At 41.2% G+C, this 21503-nt stretch overlaps 2 protein-coding genes across 3 annotated transcripts in view; both read left to right on the forward strand.

Moving 5' to 3' along the window:
* The window catches only part of cfap58 (cilia and flagella associated protein 58), a 28489-nt gene extending 27136 nt beyond the window's left edge, over positions 1–1353 (forward strand). Inside the window, exon 21 of the mRNA XM_086307891.1 lies at positions 1319–1353. The gene's annotated coding sequence lies outside the window, so the exon portion shown is untranslated. The remainder of the gene's footprint in view (positions 1–1318) is intronic.
* Positions 1349–13924, forward strand: fez1 (fasciculation and elongation protein zeta 1 (zygin I)). Of its 2 annotated transcripts, none has more exons than XM_086307892.1 (9): positions 1349–1671; positions 4824–4911; positions 7713–7799; positions 8353–8518; positions 10757–11064; positions 11599–11679; positions 12558–12633; positions 12721–12786; positions 12940–13924. In XM_086307892.1, exons 1-9 carry the CDS (start codon positions 1349–1351, stop codon positions 12954–12956), a joined length of 1212 nt encoding a protein of 403 aa, XP_086164018.1. In that variant the 3' UTR covers positions 12957–13924. The 2 variants fall into 2 exon arrangements, with proteins under 2 accessions (XP_086164018.1, XP_086164019.1); XM_086307893.1 differs by lacking the exon at positions 1349–1671 and adding an exon at positions 4495–4537.
* The last annotated feature ends 7579 nt before the right edge of the window (positions 13925–21503 follow it).

The raw sequence follows: 21503 nt of genomic DNA on the forward strand, positions 1-21503 counted from the left end.
CAAATCTCCGTTAACGAGTTAACTCGGATCGTCCGTTGCGTGGGGCTGGATGGTGTCAACAGGTTAACAAGCTAACTGCGCTAGCGTACTAGTTCCCACCAATTGAGCATTGCGTGGCACATCCGACATACTGTTTGACTTTTGTCCATGACGCGCTTACCATCAGGGTTATGCTTCACATGGAAACCAAAATAGTTCCAAAGGCCAGATCTGAATGAGGGTGGGGGAGGTTCAGTTTGCCATGTTGCAACGAGCTTAGCTTCTGTCTTGCTAGCTTGCGCTTCGCTCAGTGGATCTGCGCTCGACAGTGCAGCCTAGGCGGAGTAGTCGAACGCAGATCCACTGAGCGCTCAACACAGACAGCATCGTCAGAAGAAAAGTTGATCGAATAAATAAAACATTTTGTATTGTTCGATAAATATGCATACCGAACCGAAAGCACTGTATCGAATGGTTCAATATCGATACGAGTATTGTTGCACCCCTAGTGTTTATGTATGCTATCTCAACCTGATTGGTTAGGTTTAGGTAATAAAAAGCATGGTTATGTCCAGGAAAGGTTGTGGTGTGGGTTAAAATTGCTCTTAAACAACCATTAAAAAATAATAATCAGCTGAAATGTATGGAATCAAAGGTTTGGGTTTGTTTTTTTAATTCAAATAATTAATCATTAAGGAAAATGTGCTTGGTATAAACTGAATAGACACCAATGATTTGGCCAGATTCCATTAAATATTTTACAGTTCAATTATGTAATAAAACTGCATGGAAAATGTTCATGTAATCCAAAATTATTTTTTCAGTATTTTTTCAGTGTATATCAAGCAAAGCTTTGACCAACACAAAAATAGCACGATTATAATATACAATGTACTTTGTCAAATGGTTCTATAATTTCATGTCCCAGAATATTGAAGTGCTCATCAGTTAAATCATTGTTGGTGTACTTAATTAACTGGTTTACCAGTAAAGCAAACTGGTTCGGTCCCCCCTGGGACCTGGTCCCCTTCTGGCACACCTACCTCTATCTCCTCTTTGTCTAGACGTGCTGGTGTCATTCCACATGAGGACAGAGAGGCATGATTTATGCTAGACCAGATAAATCCTTCTGGGACACTGGTTAATAAAGCAGATGGGGACAGATGGAAATCACGAAAAACCTTTGTGCTGTGACTGACCAGGTCTTTTCTTTAAACACATTTGTGGCCTTGGCTTATTAAGCAACATATGCTCAAACTTAAAATGTCTTGAATTTAAAAGCCCTTCAAAATTCAGCAAAATCAGTTCATTAAATGCTGCATGACTCTGTTTCCTGCAGGACTCAGACATTAACTTGATAGGGGACACTATGGAAGCCCCTCTTGTGTGCTTAGATGAGGAGTTTGAGGACCTCCGGCCCTGTAGGATGGATGAGATGGACCAAAGCCTCATCAACGACTCCTACTCCACCACCACCACCGTCCCCCTGGCCTCCATCACCCGTGAGGAGTTCTCTGAACTGGAAAACTTCTCTGAGATGATGAGCTTCAAGTCAATGGAGGACCTGGTAAATGAGTTTGACGAGAAGCTCAATGTGTGCTTCCACAATTACAACACCAAGACGGAGGGCCTGGCGCCCATACGCAACCAGTCACACAATCAGGAGGACGAGGAGCGACTGCAAGATGAAGAGTAAGTGACACAATATCTGAAGCAAGGTTTACTTATTGGAATCTTTCAGTCTTTAGTCATCTGTTACTGTGTATTTCCAAACAGCTGTGGTAATAAAGGATGTGACACTGTTCAGTGTGTAAACTATAACGAACCCAGAACAATTTGAGCTTAACTTGAGGCACCAATTCTAAACCCAGCTAAAATCCCTTTAAAAACAGAAAAAAAATAAAGTCAGTTTCTGTTACTGCAGATACAGTCTACAAGGGTTTGTTTTATTTGGAATTATCGTAAAAAAAATAATGTTTGAGTGAAAAAGTTATTAATCTATATTCTGTCTTTAAATTTTCTGTCCCTTGGTGAACCTGCAGGATCTCTGCTACAGTTATGTTGACATAGAAAGTATATGAAAGAACATTTTTAGAAACATGCCTAGTCCCCTAAAGAAATACAGGAGGTAGAATATCAACAGACATAAAAAAAAGAACAGCCTTTCATGTTAATCAGTTAGCAATATGCTCATTATGCTTCCATTTACAACACACACACTGGAGGCTGAAACGACTTGGCAGCCTGGAACAAAAGCCAAAACATTTCCACACACAGACCACAACATCCCCAAACATGCAGTCAATCAGCACTGTGACCCCACCCTCCCCACCTCCACCATGTCAGGCTGCATGCTGAATTATTCAGCGTGCAGCGTCGTACGCCTCAGTTGGCTTTGGCTCTGTCCCAGTCTCTGCCTCTCCTCTGACTGCCAGAGCCTCCTCCTCTTGCTAGCAGCTTCTGAGGCGTTCTCTGAATCATGCTAAATATAGCTTGACTGTAGGTGTGACAGCAGAGTTTTTTGGAAAGGATTATATGACTTTGAGCAATGATTAATTTCTGGTGAGAAAAGTGAGCTTTTATTGGTTAATAAAGCTCTGAGTGAGTACAGAGCAGAGTGAAAGGCAGTGGGTGGATTGATACACTAGTGTCATAAATAAGGAAACCATAAGAAATACATTTCAATCAGACATACATGAGTGTTCCATGTTCCTCAGAAGAGTTTGTCCCATGAAGAGGTGGTACTGGTGTTAATGAAACTGGAAGGTTTGCGTTTTGTTATGTCACACAGGAGCAAACAGGAGAAGCTGACACACCAACAAAACTAATCACCAGTCTAAATCTGCAGCTTGGTTGAAAACCCTATGTGGCACATTTTGGAGTAATCCCTGCAGTCCCTGATCTGAAACTCAGCTTTGAGTGAATCTGTCAAGCTGATGGAGAGCTAGAAATTTAAACAGAATGATTCCTGTTGTGTGGCTGCAGGCCAGGAAACACAGCAGGACAGCGTTGGAACATGGACCTCCACTCCCTGTAGGCCAGATGACCAACCATGTGTTATAAACACAGAACGTGCTCTTCATGTGCTGCTCTGGTTTCTGATGTGGTTGTGACTGGTTACGTTGGCTTTACTGCATTTCAATTCTTCAGTTTTATTTATAGGAAAAAGCATCACATAAGAAGACTGGTACCACTTGAAGTGTTATATAAAGCTACAGCCACCAGTCAGCTAGCTAGACTCAGTGTGTAACCAGGCTGAAATAGTAAAAAATGTTCTTACTAGCACTGCCCTTGGCACATACTCATCTGTGATATTAGTGCAGTACTAAATGCAGTAATCCCATCTGGATTTGAAAGCATGTGCGACTAGCTCAAGGCTGTTAAAGAAAGGAAAGATTAGATAAAAATCTTATATAGAATAAGATACTGTATCCTGTAACAATATATTAGAATAGAATAGAATTATCCTTTAATTGTCCCACAAGGGGAAATTTGGTTGTAACAGCAGCCAGAAAGACACATATATAACAAACAGTACACAGGACACAGAACAGAAATATACACATTTTTTCTTACACATTTACATTAAGGACAATAGTTACTATAAACAGAGTACTGTACAGTTATTAAATTAAATAAAATTAACAACAGATAAGAGGCAAACCCAGGTTGTAGTGTAAATCGGTTGATTAAATTATTGTAGTTAAAGCGCAGATGTAAACATCTATGATTGTTGTTTTGATTGTACAGTCTGACAGCTGCAGGGAGGAAGGACCTGCGGAAACGCTCCTTCATGCATCGAGGATATTAGTTATATTAGTTAGTTAGTTAAAATCTGGTATCCTGAAGGGGTGCACAGTATATTTTGTTGGTCAGAAGGTCCTTAATACTGTATAACAGAATAGAAATCCAACAGTTAGAAAATACAGTACAGTGCAAGTTACAGCATGTTGCCTGAACACTTACAGTACACTCAGTGCAGCTGTGCACTGTGTCTACAGTGTGATTGTGGTGTGTTGTTGACACTTCTAAGCAGTTTTTTTCCCCTGTATTCTGATTTAAGCTCTTTAGTTTTAAAGCAATACCAATGCACTTGAAATCACTTTGTAGCGTACTGCCACATTAATATAAAAAGGCAAACTCTGCGACCAGAGCTGTTAATGATCCTGCAAATTAGAATCGCATTGGCAACAAATATACCTCTGAAAACCCAGAGAGGTGCCATCAGGCTTTGTTAACTTTTAGGAAAACTAGAACTAATCTTTGGCCTGGTGTGAGCAGCCATGACACACAGGCATGACTGGTGAGGTAAGCTGCCAGCTCAATGGAGTCCACTGTGTAAGCAGGCAGAGGCAGTGCCACTGGGAGCAGGGAAACAGGCCTCAGCCAACCTCTGAGTGACACACACACACACACACACACACACACACACACACACACACACACACACACACACACACACACAAGCTCAGACACAAAGGACACTTCTCTCCCAGTTTTTACTTCACTCTGCCTCAGACAGACGCTGGGAGAGTTGGAGAACACTTTGTACAATGATGTGAGGAACTTTATCTAAATCTCTGCTGCGGATACCGTTTAACACGTAGTAAGCTGCACTTCTTTTCTATTGTGCACTGCTGCCCTGCAGCCCTGAACTCCACCACAATGAAATATTGACTGAGTTGCAGAATGCTGAACATAGGGCTGAGTACATGGCTTTTTACAATCAGAAAAACAAATCTATTGAGGGCAAAAGCTGAGGGCAAAAATTGTGTCTTTATACTTCTTTTTGATATTTGCTTGAGTAGGTTTGCATTTTGACATGGGTCTGTGTTGTTTTGCAGTGTGTGGGATGCTCTAACTGACAACTACATCGCCACCTGGGACGGCACCGACTCGGAAGGAATCAACGGCAATATCTCTGACCAGGAGGTACATTTCATGCCACGCCTTCATGTTTAGTTTAAATCTAATTAATATAATATAATATACATGTAGGAATAGCTTTGCACTATTTATATGCAAATTTTTATTCTCATCAATAGTAAAAAAGCACCTTGAGATGACTCTTGCTGTAAATTAGTATTAAATATAAACGAATACACTGAACTGATAGCAAACTATTCTGATGAGCATCCTTAGCACTGTGGTGTAATGTGGGTGCTGAATGAATGGGAAGCTCATTCTCTGGTCCACTCTAATGTTTGTTTACACATTTCATCCTTACATGAACACGTCTGACCCAGAAAATTCACCTCACAGTCAAATATTTACATGTTGGTCTATTCGCTTGCTATGAATGGTTAACTACATTCACTAATTTCTGTGTTTGTAAGGATAATAATGATGCTTTTCTTAAAGACAAATGCTGTGTGTCATTATTTTCCATCTCGATGTGCTAAAATGAATTGTATGACTAGTTTCTGCTCCTGTAAAATTCATTTCATGCTGACAATTGAAAGCATGCCTGACCACTCGTGACTGGTCTGGCATTCAGCTAAGCTCTGCCTCCTCCTCCTCTGTTTCCTTGATTGCCTGTCAGATTCAGCTGGACAGCAGACACTTAGTGTTCTACGCCATGTTTGGACTGGTGAAGGCCAGAGGAGCTGTGGTTATCACAGGAGCAGAGGGTGGCTGTGGAAATGTATCACATTCATGCCTTCAAGCTAAAAGTTTTATACCTAGAGAGACACAAAATATTTAACATATGACAGCTTCCTGTGAGGACAATCTTTTCTCTGCATTTATACCTCTGATTGTTTCTCCTGCCACACTTTTTAAATATTATAAAAATGTGGTTCTATTTAACTCGAAATGAGTTGAGCCACAAAATAGATTTTCCTTTTGTAACATGGATATTTATCACTTTCTCATTATTGTATCAGCATGGAGGAATGGATAAACTGTTAAATGCTAAGTTGATAATAAAACGTATGGTAACAGTGCTTAATTAAAAAAATGTTTGGTACATGCACCATCATATGTGATCATGCTATCTATTTGCTCAATAGCACCACAGACAAAGTATAGCTGAGGCTTAATGGAAACCCATAAGTTTTGAACGTTGCTAGAGCAGCCATGATCAAAGTCAAGAGCGCTGCAGCCAACTTAAAAATCAGAAAATTCATCTTCAATAAAAGTTCAAGAGAAAGTGATGTATTTCTCAAATGTTATTTGAAAAATATAAAAACATAGGCTGTTTCACTATAGCTTGCTAATGCTCAGTCATAGTGACCCATCTGCCACTGGGACACAAACGTCAATACAAGAGCATCAAATTTAGGTCAGGCTAATGAGTAATATCACAAACTAACCAGCTCCTATTCGAATGTTTTATTCACTTTTTATATCGATAAATACATTTATAAAAAATATTTAACTCAATATACTTGCGAGTCATTTCAAACTGTTCTGTTAGTGCTGTAGCCCATCTACAGTACCTTTGTGGACCACCAGAGGTGATTCATGTATCACTAACGTAAAAGGTCCAGGAAACGTTGTGAGGAGTAAAGATATTTCACAAAAATATCTCCTCCTGTGGATCCTGCTCACAGTTCAGGTTCAGGAGACAGACACCCTCTCTCTAGCCTCCTCCTTCAATTCCACACGTAAACAGGATGCAGTCTATTTACATGCTTTTAAAAATGGAATGAGTAAGTGGTTTTTAAAATGTGATAGTAATGTAACAGTAAATTATGTAAAACCTTTTAAATATTTAAACATCAGACTTAGAAATGAACTCAAGTGGCCAGTTGGGGTCTGGGCTGGAGGGCTGCTCTCCTGATGTGGGGACCAGGATGGTCTGCTTGTCTCCACCCCAGACTGAAGGGGAGGCATCTCCTGAATCTGGGGGCTGATTGCCTATCTGGGGGTTATTGGTGTTTGGACCTGGGAGTATAAAGTGTGTGTACGGCATCCATTTCTGTGTGTCTCCAAAGAGGGTGTGTGTCTGCCTGTTTGTCTATGTGTACATGTCACCCTCCCCCTCTCTCTTAGAACATCTCAGGCTCCCTCAGGTGTGGGGGCCTATTTCCCCCTGACACATTCCCTGCCAGTGACTGTTGCCCCCATCTGCTGGTGCATTGGTACTTCTCGGTATCTGGGTCTGGATGCTCGGTTCTGTACTGGCTTGTTCCTGGTGGCTGCTTGGTGGGACCTGGGCCCCCTGGATTTGTCTGCTCTTGGTGGGGGTTGGGGTGTCCTTGGGTCTCGGGCTTGGTCTGCTCCGGTGTAGCCAGTGGAGTCTGTGAGCTTGTCGCTGCAGTCACCTGGGGCGTCTGCACTGTGGCTGCTGGGTGACCCCTCCCAGGGCTCTCCTTTGCTCTTCTCTGAGTGGGAACTGCGGTTGTCCCTGTGGTGGTCCACCTGGGGCTCTCACGCTCTGGAGGGCCTCTACATTTCTGGGGCCCAGGTCTACTGCTTCAGGTCCTGGGGGATGGGGCTGAGCTCCTGACACCCATTATTAAACATTAAATGGAGAAACTTTATGAACACAAGCACGCTCACGCAGACTACTCTACTTGCCAAAGTGAATCTGTCTACCATTTTTTGCTGGACAGAGCAGGGAAAAAATGAACACAACTCCTGAATGAGCTGTCATTCAAACACACCAATTGATTTTTTTTTTTTTGAATGTGTATTTTCATCAATTACTCCAATGCAAAGACATCAGCATTTGACTCTTGCTGGCATCCTCACCACAGTAATCTGTTGGCATAATTTATCATTTGCAGATTCATGAAAAAGAGGAGGAGGAGATGAATGAGAAGAACGACAATGCCAACTGCCTGAATGAAGAACCTCTTATCACAGCAGATCAGGTCTGAGTGTGTGTGTGTAAAAATCAAGTGAACGCCAAATTTTTTGTGACCAACACGTTTCAGCTTGTGGCCTTCATCAGCGTCATGCCTTCATCAGCGTCATTGCAAAATGTCAAACAGTTTGTGTTTAAATAAAAAACAGGAAACAGAAAAAATCCAAGTGGACCAATCACACCTTCACAAATAAACAAGTTGACCAATTAAATTTAACGAGGTGGTACTGGCTAATTGGCTAATTGGTTAAGCCACAGCCCAAATAGATTCTGGACTGAACCACTACAGATTAAAAGGGGGACACCCCCAAAATGTCTTAAAGTAATACATACTCAAAATTACACAGAAAAATGCAAATAAGTTAAAATAAAAATAAGTACATTAACATTAAAAGAGGGAGAAACAATAACAAAATCTAGTTAAAAACACAGAAACACAAAAGTAAAGTCCACAGAAACTCATTAATAGATAAATCCTCAGTCATGCTTGTAGGGTGTAAACTCTTTAAACAGATTGGTCAGCTTGTTTATTTGTGAATCCCTCCATTTCTGTGTTCAAGGTCATTGAGGAGATAGTTGAAATGATGGAGAATTCTCCAGATCCTGGTGAAACTGAGGAGGATGAGGAGGAAGAGGTCAGTCACTCCTCCTCCAGGACCAATCTGTCCCTGCTAGAAGAGATCAGGCAGCTGTCAGAGGCTTCAAACAACAACTGCTCCTATGAAGGTAAAGCTGTGAATAATCCATGTTTCTGGTTATTTCTTATTTTCATTTGACTTATGCAATGTCCTGACTGAGCTGTTTTAACTAATTTATTCTAATGCTATCGTTCAGGATTACCTCGTAGACTAGATATAATAGACTAGACTTCATAACAAGTGCATATTTTCTGTTAAGTAGCATGTCAGAAATGTGATAATTTCCTATTAAAGTCATCCTTTAGGTCAAAATTAAGGTACATACCTCAAGATAGTAATAAAATACCAAAGGTGTGACTCTTATTTGGTATTATCATCAGTTAAAGCTAAAAACTATAATCACCCTTTTCATAAAAGCTCCAACATGAATCCATTTAAACCTAACGCAAAGATACAATGTTCAGGGAAAAATAAGTCTCAAATACAACTATAACTATCCATCTGTGTACATTAGTTATCTCATTTAGTTAGTTTGAAGATGAGAGTTTAAGAGGTCAATAACTTTTCTTTACAACTAAAAACTGTAAATAATAATTAGTTAACCTTCTTAAAGAAACATCAACAGAAACAGCATTAAACATGCAGCACATGCGCATCTGTGCAGGGATTATCAGCTATGTCAGTTAGCATTACCAAGCTAACTTTAGCAAACATGAAATTTTGGCTGCACTGAGAAATCACCATATTAAAAACAAAGTAAAATGGTGGTTGTACAATAAATTAAGCCACCCACAACACTAAATGAGTAAAATAAACCTTTCTTTTTTGGCTACTATATCTAAATGTTGCTTCCATATTTTAGTGGTTTTCAGCTACTTTTACGCTATTTGTACTTCTACTTTTCCACCATTGAGAAGAGCACTCAAAAGGTTACAGATACAGATAGATATTTGGAGTCAAAAGCCTTTTTATATAGTTTAGATTCACAGTTGCAATGTAATGACAAAAAAATTGCCCCGTGACTGACACGATATGTGTGTCATAATATGAACACCCTGCACAATAATCACCTTGCAAATTGGTCACATGTACCAAAGTGGTGGAAACACCTCATGTTTAACCCTTTAAGACCTACCATAGAACCAAGGCCGCAAGAGCTTACTTTATATTTTTACATGCTGTAGTGCCATTTTTGGGAGTATTTCAAGTTGCTATGCATCAATACAACTGTTATAGCCCATATTTTAATAATATGTATGCATTAAGTCCATAGTAACTACATAAATTGCAAAAAAGTGCATTTTTTTATGCAATTTTTGAAAAGCTATATGTGGAAGGAAACTCCTCTGGTTTCATATACAAAAAAAATTATTGCGCTAGCTTACACGGTTCCGTTCTACAGGGATTTAAAAATAGTTACGCAAAACCATGAAGAAACCAGCTGTTTTGTTCACATTGTCTTCTTTTTTAAAATAACTGGCTAACACTCTCTAACACCATTCTTTTTTTCTCGGGAATTTTACTATATGAAACAAGTAAATACTGTACAGTGGACGAATACATGAATACATGGATCAAAGACAAACGTGTTTTTTAGGAAATTAAGTATTTAATAATGCTGATAAAATTATTTTTTTCAAGTATCTGGGGGAAGTGTATACTAATTAAAGAGCCTTGGTCTTATTGTGAAATTTAATTGCAGTTAGAGAGATTTAAATAATAATAAAAATAATAATAATAATTTCAAAATCAATATTCACTCATGTATTCATTTTGTTATTTCACAATTCTTTTTTAAATGGTGGAGACTTTACGTGCAGTAAATGGACGTTATGGCACTATATCTAGTGTGGGTGTAATATAATATTATTTTCTGCCTCAACATGCATTTTACATGATCAAATTTGTAATTCAAAAAAACTTCCCAGTTGAGCTAAAGCATTACAGTATGAGCAGCCACAGACAACGTCTTTAGGCATCTGCGATGTAATATAATGATTACACTGTACCAGCTGCATTGTCAGAAATGTTTCTCCCAAGCTGCTGTTTTGTTTGTGTTCTTTTTACAAAATACTGATTGCACTTCCTTCCTTTATACGCTGAGCTATCATCAGGGACTGCTCATTATGTTATTCATACAACAGTACCTTATTCATATAGCAAAATTACCCTGGGCCGCATTAGTATACATTACTGGTAATTAATACTGTCACAGTGGCACCGATTCCCAATAGTCAGACTATTCAAAGAATATTATTTTACTGTTAGCATCCTGCTCAACTCTAATGATTCCCACAACCTTTCCGCTCTCAAATCCATCCTGCAGGCCTGAGCCTGATGCCCAGCTCAGCGCTTGTTGAGCTGCTGCACCGGGTGGAAGTCGCCATCCGTGAGTACTCAGAGGAGCTCGTCAGCCAGTTGGCTCGTCGTGATGAGCTGGAGTTTGAGAAAGAGGTGAAGAACACATTCATCACGGCACTAATGGAGGTGCAGAACAGGCAGAAGGAGCAACGAGACAGCAGCAAACGCAGACGTCGGGACAAGGCCATGAGCCTGCAGGGGGGAGGGACAGTGCCTGTGAATGGAGGCAACGATAGCTCCACAGGCCAGAAGACAGGGACCATGCTTGTTAAGGTGGGTAATGGTGCTAATCTCAAATATTAACAATATGAGGCATTTTATGAATGTGCAGATTTCTTTTTTAAACTTTTCACTGTAAATTACAGGAAGGTAAAACAAGAATGCCTGCAAGCTCTTCCTTTCCCCATCCTCTTTAACTGTTAGTATAATGGATATCTAAAGGCCATTAGCCTCTAAATTATCTTCCAGGAAAGATTATAAAGTGGCTGTGACCCATCATCTATGTACAGTAACTGCCCAGTGCAGTCCTATCCAGCAAAAGAGAAACTGCCTAATGGATTTCCTCTCCATTCGATGTAGCAGCAGTCTGAGTGCTGTGAGTCTGGCTCTTGGTACCTTACTCTCTGTTACTGAACTAATATGAGCATACCGATGGCTTAAGGAAGTGGATGCAATATATACAATAAATTGCACAATGATACCATGCTGAAATCTGCTGAAGAATAATTTAAAAAATGAATTTTGTCATATGAATTGGTAGTTTGTAATAATGGTCACTATATCTTTGTATGTGTGTGTGTCCTACAGCGTTTCAGCATGGAGGGAATTTCCAACATTCTACAAACAGGCATCAGACAGACATTTGGAAGCACAGGGAATGACAAGCAGGTAAGGTTTAAATGTTTTAAATAAAAAACAAAAAAACCCAAACAAACATGCACAGATGAGCCAACCCATTATGAATACTCACAGATGGAGCAAGTTATATAATGACATATTTAGGCGTTCTCGTTTCATTAGACGGTAAGTGAACAGTTGGTTCTTGTAGTCAGCCGTGAGTGTAAGGCGACTGGCCATCCTTAGGCGTAAGGATGGCCAGTCGGCTGTGTCAGAGAACCTCCTGAAACTAGAAAGCCTGTTAGATGCCTCTGGTGAACAGCTGCAACCACCAGCTGGAACCAGCTACATGGTTTTGACTTCTCAAGGTTCACTGGTGCAAAGAAAATAAAGGCTACCTTAGCTGGCCTGAACTCAGCTAATGCACTGTGGAAAGAAGACCAGCAGGTGTAAGGGTGAAGATCTCCAACTGTATACTGTATGTTGACAGAGGTTTTCTCGGTACTTAGATTGGTTTGCAATGATGGACGGTTCAGATTCAAAGTTTGGTGTTCTTAGAGCTATACTGCAAAACAGGAGCCGGACTAATCCTGGTGACTTCAGGCTTAATCCAGTATTTCAGTAGTACGAAGGTGGCTGACGTCATGCCAGGGCACATCTCCATGACTTAACAGAATTTCATGATATTTTGTCAAAAGTAGCTTGACAAATTGATACTACTCTCATGTTACTTGTAATGTAAAGCTACAAGTAACTCACTAGCTTGATTGCACTTTGGTTGAACAAAATTCTAATTTAAACAAACAAACAAAAAAGTCTAATTTAAAAGAAAAGAAAAAGAGAGAAATGTAATCCTTCAGATTAACAGAGGCTACTTATTACTCTCTTATTAGTCTGAGAAAGCCTTCTGAACCTTTATTCTGTTTCAGTACCTAAACACGGTTATTCCATATGAGAAGAAAAGCACCCCTCCATCTGTTGATGACCTGCAGATGCTCACAAAGAGTAAGACCACACCAGAACATCTGTAATAGAGCCAAATAAAAGGCAGAAGTAGTACATTCAGCCTTGTTGTCTGCTTTTTTCATGCAGTACTCTATGCCATGAAGGAGGACAGTGAGAAGGTGCCTACACTGCTGACCGACTACATCTTAAAAGGTAAATGCAAACACAGTCTTCTACTCACTTTTGTAGCGTTTTACACAGCACAGTGGAAAACAGGGACATTTTCTGTTCTTGAAATATTGCCTGTCTGAACTTCTTGGATGTTGGAAACTATATCAAGGCAGTTTGTTCTGTCTTCCTCTTCAGTCCTGTGTCCTACCTAAAGCGCCACCAAGCCAGAGGCAGCAGTGTGATGGAAACTTCCTTCTCCAAGGGCATTTCTGACCTTACTTTCCTCTGGTTCAAGCTGCATGACCTCCCCTCTTTTACCATTACCAACTATGGATCCTCACCATCAACATTATCATATTCACCTCAACTACAACTACTGCCTTTCGCTGAGCTCACTTCCTCCCTTCCCTGCGCATCAAACTCAGGCCACAAAACGGTGACCATCTGAATAACAAGTGGAACAGCCGATTCCCACTTTTAACAGACTTCACTTATGGAGCATGACATAATGACCATAACACCACTTTGGTACAGTGATAGCGTTATTACTGCTTTCTTTTCCTTCATTACTTTACTTTCTCTTGTTTTTAATTCTAACAGAATTTCATTGATTTTTGAAATCATAAAATGACCTCTTAACCAGTGATGGTTTTGTACATTGATTCTTTTCATAAGGACTACACTGTCAGAAAAATTAAACTACATACTGCATCCACACACGTCTTCGTATGGTTTCTGATTAAAAAAGTGATTAATCTGAATACAAAAGCCATGCACTTTTATCTGCCAACTTAGCACTGTTACTCCGTGTACAGGAGCGGAAACAATACTATTACGGGTGCAGTGCAGTGAATTACAAAGCTTTTTTTCTTTACTTTTTGCTTTTTGCTAATTATCCAGTGCTCTTCTGACTTATTTCTAATTTCTTTTTACGTGTATCTAAATATTTGATATGGACTCTGTTTATTTTGTACTTTTATTTACTGTGTCATCAGAGTGACAGGTATCTGTGCATTCATCCCTATCCAACTACATGGAGATATATCAGTGGATATCATCCCCCGATGAAAGAAGCTCATTTCAACAGAGTTGTGCATATTAGCATATTTATGACTTCCTTTGTGTCATGTAGGTGAATGTTACATCGCTAATTGCAAATTCTAATAAACATTCTACCCCAGTTGTGTGTTCATTTGCTTCTGTTTTGCATTTAGTATGATCACTCCTGATAAATTACACAAGTTTTTTTTCTTTTTCTTTTTTCATTTGAATCTATTCTTTGGAAACTTTGACTTTTACAAGTTATCAAAAAAGACAGACAAAAATGTTTATTTCCTCAGGACTACTGTGTGAGTGCAATTTTGACTGGGGATACACATGTAGTTTCTAATATTCCAGTCCAATAATATATATCCTAATATTCCAATATGTCTGGATGTGTTTCAACAGCTGCCAAATGGCCAAGATGCTTTTAGAAGCTCTTCTGTTTCTGTAATGTGTCTAAAATTTGGCAAAGACTTTTTTTTGAGAAGGATCTTTATCGGATGCTGATAATACCTACATTTAGAAAAAAACAGGAATTCAGTGCACAATGTTCCTGCTCACTGCAAATTTATTGTGACTAAAGAGATTATTTAAAAATGATTATTATTTGTTTCAAAACAAAAAAAATTCTCACTTTCCATGAAAACAAACTCTACAATTATAAGTATTTTATCATATTTCTGCCCTATATTAAACAAACACAGATTTATTGAGGACAGTATAAATCAGGCTTACACAATTCAGCCATACGCCACATCTGTGAAATAGTAAGATCTTGCTCAAGCTCTGTCATGATAGGAGGCAATAAGACGCAGGGTTTATTCAGCACGGACTACTTTTATTGAACTGTAGCACCAGTGTACGTGGCTACATCAATTTTCCAAAAACATACAGTGTTCCAGCGACCTCTAGTGGCCAGCCCCATAGTAGCCTTACTAGTACAAGAAAAATAAATCTCACAACATCTTCCCCTTTAACAAAAGTACTTTAAATATAAAACAGTGTTGTCAGAACGTACGACATCACAGGGGTAGACTACCCTCAGTCCTGATAAGGTATTATTCTGCCCTTAGAACATAGAAAGGAGATAGTCCTCAGTCTCCCTTTGGAGCATCCCTTTGGCAAACCGTGTCCCTATTGACTGGACTGGGCAACAATGTCTTTTCGAGTACTGCAATCGTTTGCCAGGGGCCATTGGGCAGAGGAGTAGTCACGAGGGGTTCCCGTCACTGTGTAGGCTTGTGCTCTCTGCAAAAGTTGCATGATCTCACCTTGTGTGTCATTTGAAGTCCAATGGTGGGCCACCACACTGTTGATCTTGCACGCTCTCTACATTTAGTTAGTCCTTGGTGGCCTTCATGTAATTGGTCAAGGACACTGGGTCTGAGTGCTGTGGGAATTACAATGCGATCGTGGTAGAGCACTAGACCGTCTGATTCTGAAAGGTGGCTTCTGGCTGCATAGAAGCCTTGCAGTGATGAACTCTTTGCCATTCTCAAAGGCCACCCTTGTCTGATGAAAATGATTGCTTTTTGAAGCTCTGGGTCCATCTGTGTAGCACTGTGAATTTCCTCCAACTTATGTGACTTGATAGGTTTGCTTGTCACTACGTTGCTCACATATACCTTGACCCGGCTGTCTGTCTCGAACTGATAGCATCCATGCAGTGGATGTCTGGAGAGTGCGTCCGCCACCACTAACTGTTTACCGAGAACATGCTCAGCAGTGACACTGAATCACATCAGTCGCATCAGCAGTCTCTGACATCTCAGTGGTGTTTGGTCAAGGTCGTATGAGTTGATCAAAGGCACCAAGGGCTTATGGTCAGTTTGTACACATACATGACCCATGCCTTGGATGTAGCGGGAAAAACGTTCACAGGCCCAGACAGATGCTAAACACTCTTTTTCAATCTGTGAATATCTTTTCTCTGCATCTGTGAGAGTGCGAGAACAAAAAGCAACAGGCCAAAACTCCCCGTCATGGTCCTGTAACAGTGCAGCATGCAGGCCATAGCTGCTTGGACCTGTTGAGCTTAAGGCCTGATGCTTTGATTGTCAGTAATACTGCATCTAAGCGTTGGTCATGCTCCTCTTTCTTAGCCCCGAAAACCAGTATGTCGTCCATCACAATGACAGTCCCATCTAGGCCCTTGAGCAAAGTGCTCATGAGCCGCTGGAAGATCTCGGGTGCTGTTATGCCAAATGGCAGACGCCTGAAGCAAAACCTGCCCATGGGAGTTATGAACGTGGTCAGTTTTTGGCAGCTGGGGTCCAGTGGAATTTGCCAGAACTCACTGGAGGCATCCAAAGTGGAGAAAACTTTGGGGCGATCGTGGCTCAAAGAGTTGGGAGTTCGGCTTGTGACCGGAAGGTTGCCGGTTTGAACCCTGGCTCGGACAGACTCGGTCGTTGTGTCCTTGGGCAAGACACTTCACCTGCCGCCTACTGGTGGTGGTCAGAGGGGCCGATGGCGCGATATGGCAGCCTCGCTTCTGTCAGTCTGCCCCAAGGCAACAGTGGTTGTGTGACTGGAGGAGCTATTGGCTTTTGCGGTATGTAACTTACTTTATTAACTTACATTACAGCAAATTTATGCATTTTGTCCACGTGTTTATTTTTCTGTTTTGCAGCTGGTCTGAAGGCTGGTGTTTATTCTCTGCTGCAATTAAACATGACTTGCAGTGAAGCTCTATGGAGTGGCTCGATGGACAAAAACATAAATATTACACATGTGGCCCAGAGAAAGAAGACTCGCGTTGTGAGTTTGCTAACCCTGATGTTTCCCTGCACATCAAGGATTGCTGTTAAAGCAGAATTGAAGTGTACTGTTCAAACACAGGGATTTTAAGTGGCACCATAGTGGGTTAAAACAAACAAACAAACATAAAAAAAAGACATGTCGGTTTTTCCTGTGACTTTCATATTGTGGACAGTTAGAGCAAGGAATGCCAATTTCTCATGGTGAATCTTCAAAGACAGAGCAGAGTGGGTCTGCTTCAGTGGCGCACTGATCAGGTAATGAAAGCTGAACTTGTGTGAATTTCACTCTGGGTCTGTAAAAACTCAGATGAGCAATGTTCTGCCTGTAAAACATTGGTTTGATGTGTAAGTAACTAATCCACACCAGGATTATTTATAATAAAAGCATTTTTTTTTTAAATTGTGGATTTACTACTTTTCCTTGATTATTAAAGGACTACAACACCCAAACTAGTCATTACCTTTGCTTTAATTTTTTCTTTTTTTTTATTATAGCGAAAGTAGTCTTCAGGAAAAGTTCTCCAGGCTTCTTGAAGGACATTCAATTCAGTTCAAGTCAAGTTGGCTTTATTGTCACTTCAACCATATACAGTTTAACAGTACACAGTGAGGCGAAACAACGTTCCTCCAGGAACCAAGGTGCTACATGCAACATAAATTTACAACATAATTTAACAGAAAACTCTAAACTAGCTAACTAAGAGGCCTAGTTAGCTGGCTAGCAGAGACAAGACAGACTGACCTAACATAAATTACAACATAAATTAACAAAAAACTATCTAACTATCTAAGGATGACTTTTTTTTTTGTTATCAGACAGCAGACAACAAAGTGCACGTGCAAATGTGCAAACAAGAGCAGCAAGTGACAGTGTGACAAAAAAAAAAACACAACGTAACATAATAATAAGGTTTTGTGATGATGAGTTGAGGTAGTGGAGGAACAGTAAACATTCCTTAGTGTAGCAGCAAAAATTAGGAAGTGCAGAAGTTAGTGCAGAAAGTCCAGTAATAATATTGTGCAAAAGACCATTTACAGGTTGGTGTGTGCGATGGTTTGGTGGTGTAGGTCAGTGTGTTTGTGCTTGTGTTGATTAGTCAGTCCAGTCTCAATGTTTTGAGGTAGTTGAGTTAAGCTGAGTGATAATGTTAGTGTGTGTGTATGTGTGTGTGTGCGTGTTTATCAGTCAGTCCCTTTTTGCTGAGGAGACGGATGGCTTGTGGAAAAAAGCTGTTGCACAGTCTGGATGTGTGTGCCCGAATGCTTCGGTACCTTTTTCCAGATGGCAGGAGTGTGAAGAGTGTGTGAGAGGGGTGTGTCCGATCAGCCACAATGCTGGTGGCTTTGCGAATGCATCGTGTGGTGTAGATGTCCTCAATAGAGGGGAGAGAGACCCCGATGATCTTCTCTGCTGTTCCCACTATCCGCTGTAGGGTCTTGCGGTCTGATATGGCACAGTTCCCAAACCAGACAGTGATGCAGCCGCTCAGGATGCTCTCGATAGTTCCTCTATAGAAGGTGGTCAGGATCGGTGGTGGAAGCCGGGCCTTTCTCAGTCTTCTCAGAAAGAAGAGACGCTGTTGGGCTTTCTTGTGCAGGGAGCTGGTGTTGAGGGACCAGCCGAGGGCCGTCTCCAGGTGGACGCCCAGGAATTTGGTGCTGTCGACGATCTCCACAGAGGAGCCGTTGATGCTCAGCGGTGAGTGGTCGCCTCGTGTCCACCTAAAGTCAACAACCATCTCTTTTGTCTTGTCAACATTCAGAGACAGGTTGTTGTCTTTACACCAGTCCGTTAGTCTCTGCACTTCCTCTCTGTACGCTGACTCGTCGTTCTTGCTAATGAGACCCACCACGGTCGTGTCATCAGCGAACTTAATGATGTGATTTGAACTATGTGTTGCTACACAGTCATGAGTCAGCAGTGTGAACAATTCAATTCAATTCAATTCAATTCAATTTTATTTATATTGCACCAAATCACAACAACAGTCGTCTCACAGAGCTTTATATTGTACAGTAGATCGTACAATAATAGATACAGAGAAAAACCCAACAATCAACAATATGACCCCCTATGAGCAAGCACTTTGGCGACAGTGGGAAGGAAAAACTCCCTTTTAACAGGAAGAAACCTCCGGCAGAACCAGGCTCAGGGAGGGGCGGTCATCTGCTGCGACCGGTTGGGGTGAGAAGGAAGACAGGATAAAGACATGCATTCAAAGCTCTTCTTTTGGATGTTGGCTGCCTTTCCTTCCCTTCTCTGTCAAGATGATCCCACTATTCACTAATGTTGAGGTCCAGGGTTTGGGGAGGCCAATACACAACTGATAGCATTCCATAATGTGTTTTTCTATTTGAAGATGGTGGTGTTGTAAATGCTATTGTATAATTACGTTAGCACAATGGTGATAGGAAGGCCCCAACCCCGCCTTCCTAATGTGGGAGCCAACCAATAGGACCACTCCCTCCATGTCTGCGACCAGTGAGACCACAATCATCACCATCTAACAAGGTACCAGTGATATGAGACACATATGTTGCTTTCCACTTGTATGCACAATCATATTGGGTCACGGGTGGTATATGGGAAGTCTGGTAAACAGGTCCCTGGTGGCAGGAAACTAAGTCCGTGGGTCAGAGGGGGCCAGCCGAGATTCAGTCTCTGAGCATGTTACATGTAGGACACTGGGTTCTGTGTTCCCTCTGTTTAGTTTCTGCCCATGTGTTCCTTCTGTTCTCTGTCTGTTACTGTGTCTCTGAGTCCAGTCTGTGCATTTCCTGTTTTATTTTGAAGGTCTGTGTCTTATGTCAGTGTGTTCAGTTTTGTGCTCTCCCTGTCTCGTCTGTGTAATCAGTGTCAGCCGTGTCTCCCAGCTGTGTCCTTTCAGTCCTGTTCACCTCTTGTATTTAGTGTCTGAGTCTCACCCTGCTCGTCGTTGCGTCGTTCTTCATTCTACTCTGTTTTTTCTGTTTGCCCGGTTTCCTGTCTGTTGCTTTCCCAGTTTAGTTAGTTTTCTGTTCAATCGGCAAACTCCCAATAAAGACGGGTGTTTTGACTTCACATTTGCCTCTGTGAGTCCTGCTCTTGGGTTCCTGCCTGCCTTCACACAGCCATGACATTTTCTTCTTTTTTTTCCTGTTATTTATCTTCCTTCGTTGAGTCTCTGTTTCCTCCTTTTCTGCTTTTCTGCTTTGCAGTTTTTCACTTTTTCCTTTTTATTTGTTTCCTGTCTTTGTTCCTGCTGCTTTTATTGGAAGCAAGCTCCTCTGCAGAAAGAAACGCAATGTAGGACACATGTAGCTTTGGAAGATGGGTGCAACACTGACTGTCCAGCTCAGCTCAAAATTCAGTGTTTAGACATTTTCCTAGCTCTCCCATCTTCTTCTTCTTCATCCTCCTCCTCCCTTGGTCTCCTCCTCGAACCGTCTGGTACTGGGTTGGGGGGCAATAGCACAGGAGCATCCTGGCCATTGTCTCCATCGTCATCTGTGTCACTATCAGGAACACTTTCAGTGTCGCTCTCAGATCCCTCATCTTCCCACCACCTGATTTCATCAATAATTGGATCTTCTTCTGCTACATTATTGTACACGGGTTGTTCTATTTCTAGAGGTGGATTTCTTTCTGTGTAATCTCCTGCTCCCATCTCTGCTCTATTAATGACCAATGGTCGTTCTATCTGTTGGGGTGGATTTCTTTCTATGTTATCTCCTACTCCCATCTCTGCTCCATTAATGACCAAGGGTCCTTCTATTTCCTGGGGTGGATTTCTTTCAATGCCATCGCCTACTCCCATCTCTGCTCTAAAATTTTCCCAGGGTCCTGCTATTTCCTGGGGTGGATTTCTTTCAATGCCATCGCCTACTCCCATCTCTGCTCTAAAATTTTCCCAGGGTCCTGCTATTTCCTGGGGAGGATTTATTTCGATGCCTCCTGCCGGAACATCAACTGCCTCCTCTTGTTGTGGCAGTTGATTATCAACTAAACCACGCAACTGATTGATTTCAATCCAGGGGAACATCCTGTCAACTGCTCTAAGATTTCCCTGTTGCAGCAGTGCCAAAAGCAGCTCATTGACTGCTAGTCCTACACCAACATGGTTTTGTTCACCATCGTCATGGTTTTGTGAGCCGTCTCCTCTATCCATTTTTTGAAAACAGTCTGCTTTAATAGACTGGAGGAAACTGGTCGGTACAGCTGTCAAACTTTAGCTGATTGGTACAGAACTTTTAAAATATCCTTGAAAAAGAGTTTAAATCTCTTTAGGAAACTGTTTAAAAACACGAAGCAAATGTGAACTAATCGCAACTGATTGCTGTGAGGAACACTGCGAACTAACGGCTATTTAAAGATTTTCAGATCAAAGTCAAGATTTTGATTGGTTGTGGTTTGAGCTGACTTTTGTGACGTCATCGAATTTGGTTCATTGTGATGACGGTCAACGTTCTGCTGATGAAAAAATGTCGCCGGTGACTGAAACTTTTACAGGAGAAGCATTTCCCACAAAGCCTTGAATGAATTATAGTGACAGAAAGAAAGAAAGAAAGAAAGAAACAGCAACAACTACTAAACAGAATTTTTGCACGTTTAAAATCACCATGGCAATGCGCATGCGCATATTCTCCTGCACGCAACGGGCTTTGGAGTTGACGTAACGCCGCAATGCATTGTGGGAGCACCAGGCCACGAATCAAAACAAACACACTGTAGCTCAAAATGAAAAGGACGGTGTAGAGACAGTTTGTGTCCACATGCAAAGAGACGGTACTTGCAAAAAGTAGCGTGCATCGGAAATGTGGACCCGTATGAAAGTGGAGTAGAAACCCTGAAGACCAAACCGCTGTTGACTTAGCATGATCTGTTCTCGTACCTTGTCTGTAAAGTCAGCGCATACACGGCGCACCAATTTCGCCGTTATAAATCTCTGGAGGCGCACATCCAATTCACCAAGG

This window comes from Aulonocara sp. 'chitande type north' Nkhata Bay, linkage group LG10 (genome assembly GCF_057382095.1).
Source record: "Aulonocara sp. 'chitande type north' Nkhata Bay isolate Kocher_YH1m ecotype deep benthic linkage group LG10, A_spYH_male_GT1.1, whole genome shotgun sequence".
Classification (NCBI taxonomy): Eukaryota; Metazoa; Chordata; class Actinopteri; order Cichliformes; family Cichlidae; genus Aulonocara; species Aulonocara sp. 'chitande type north' Nkhata Bay.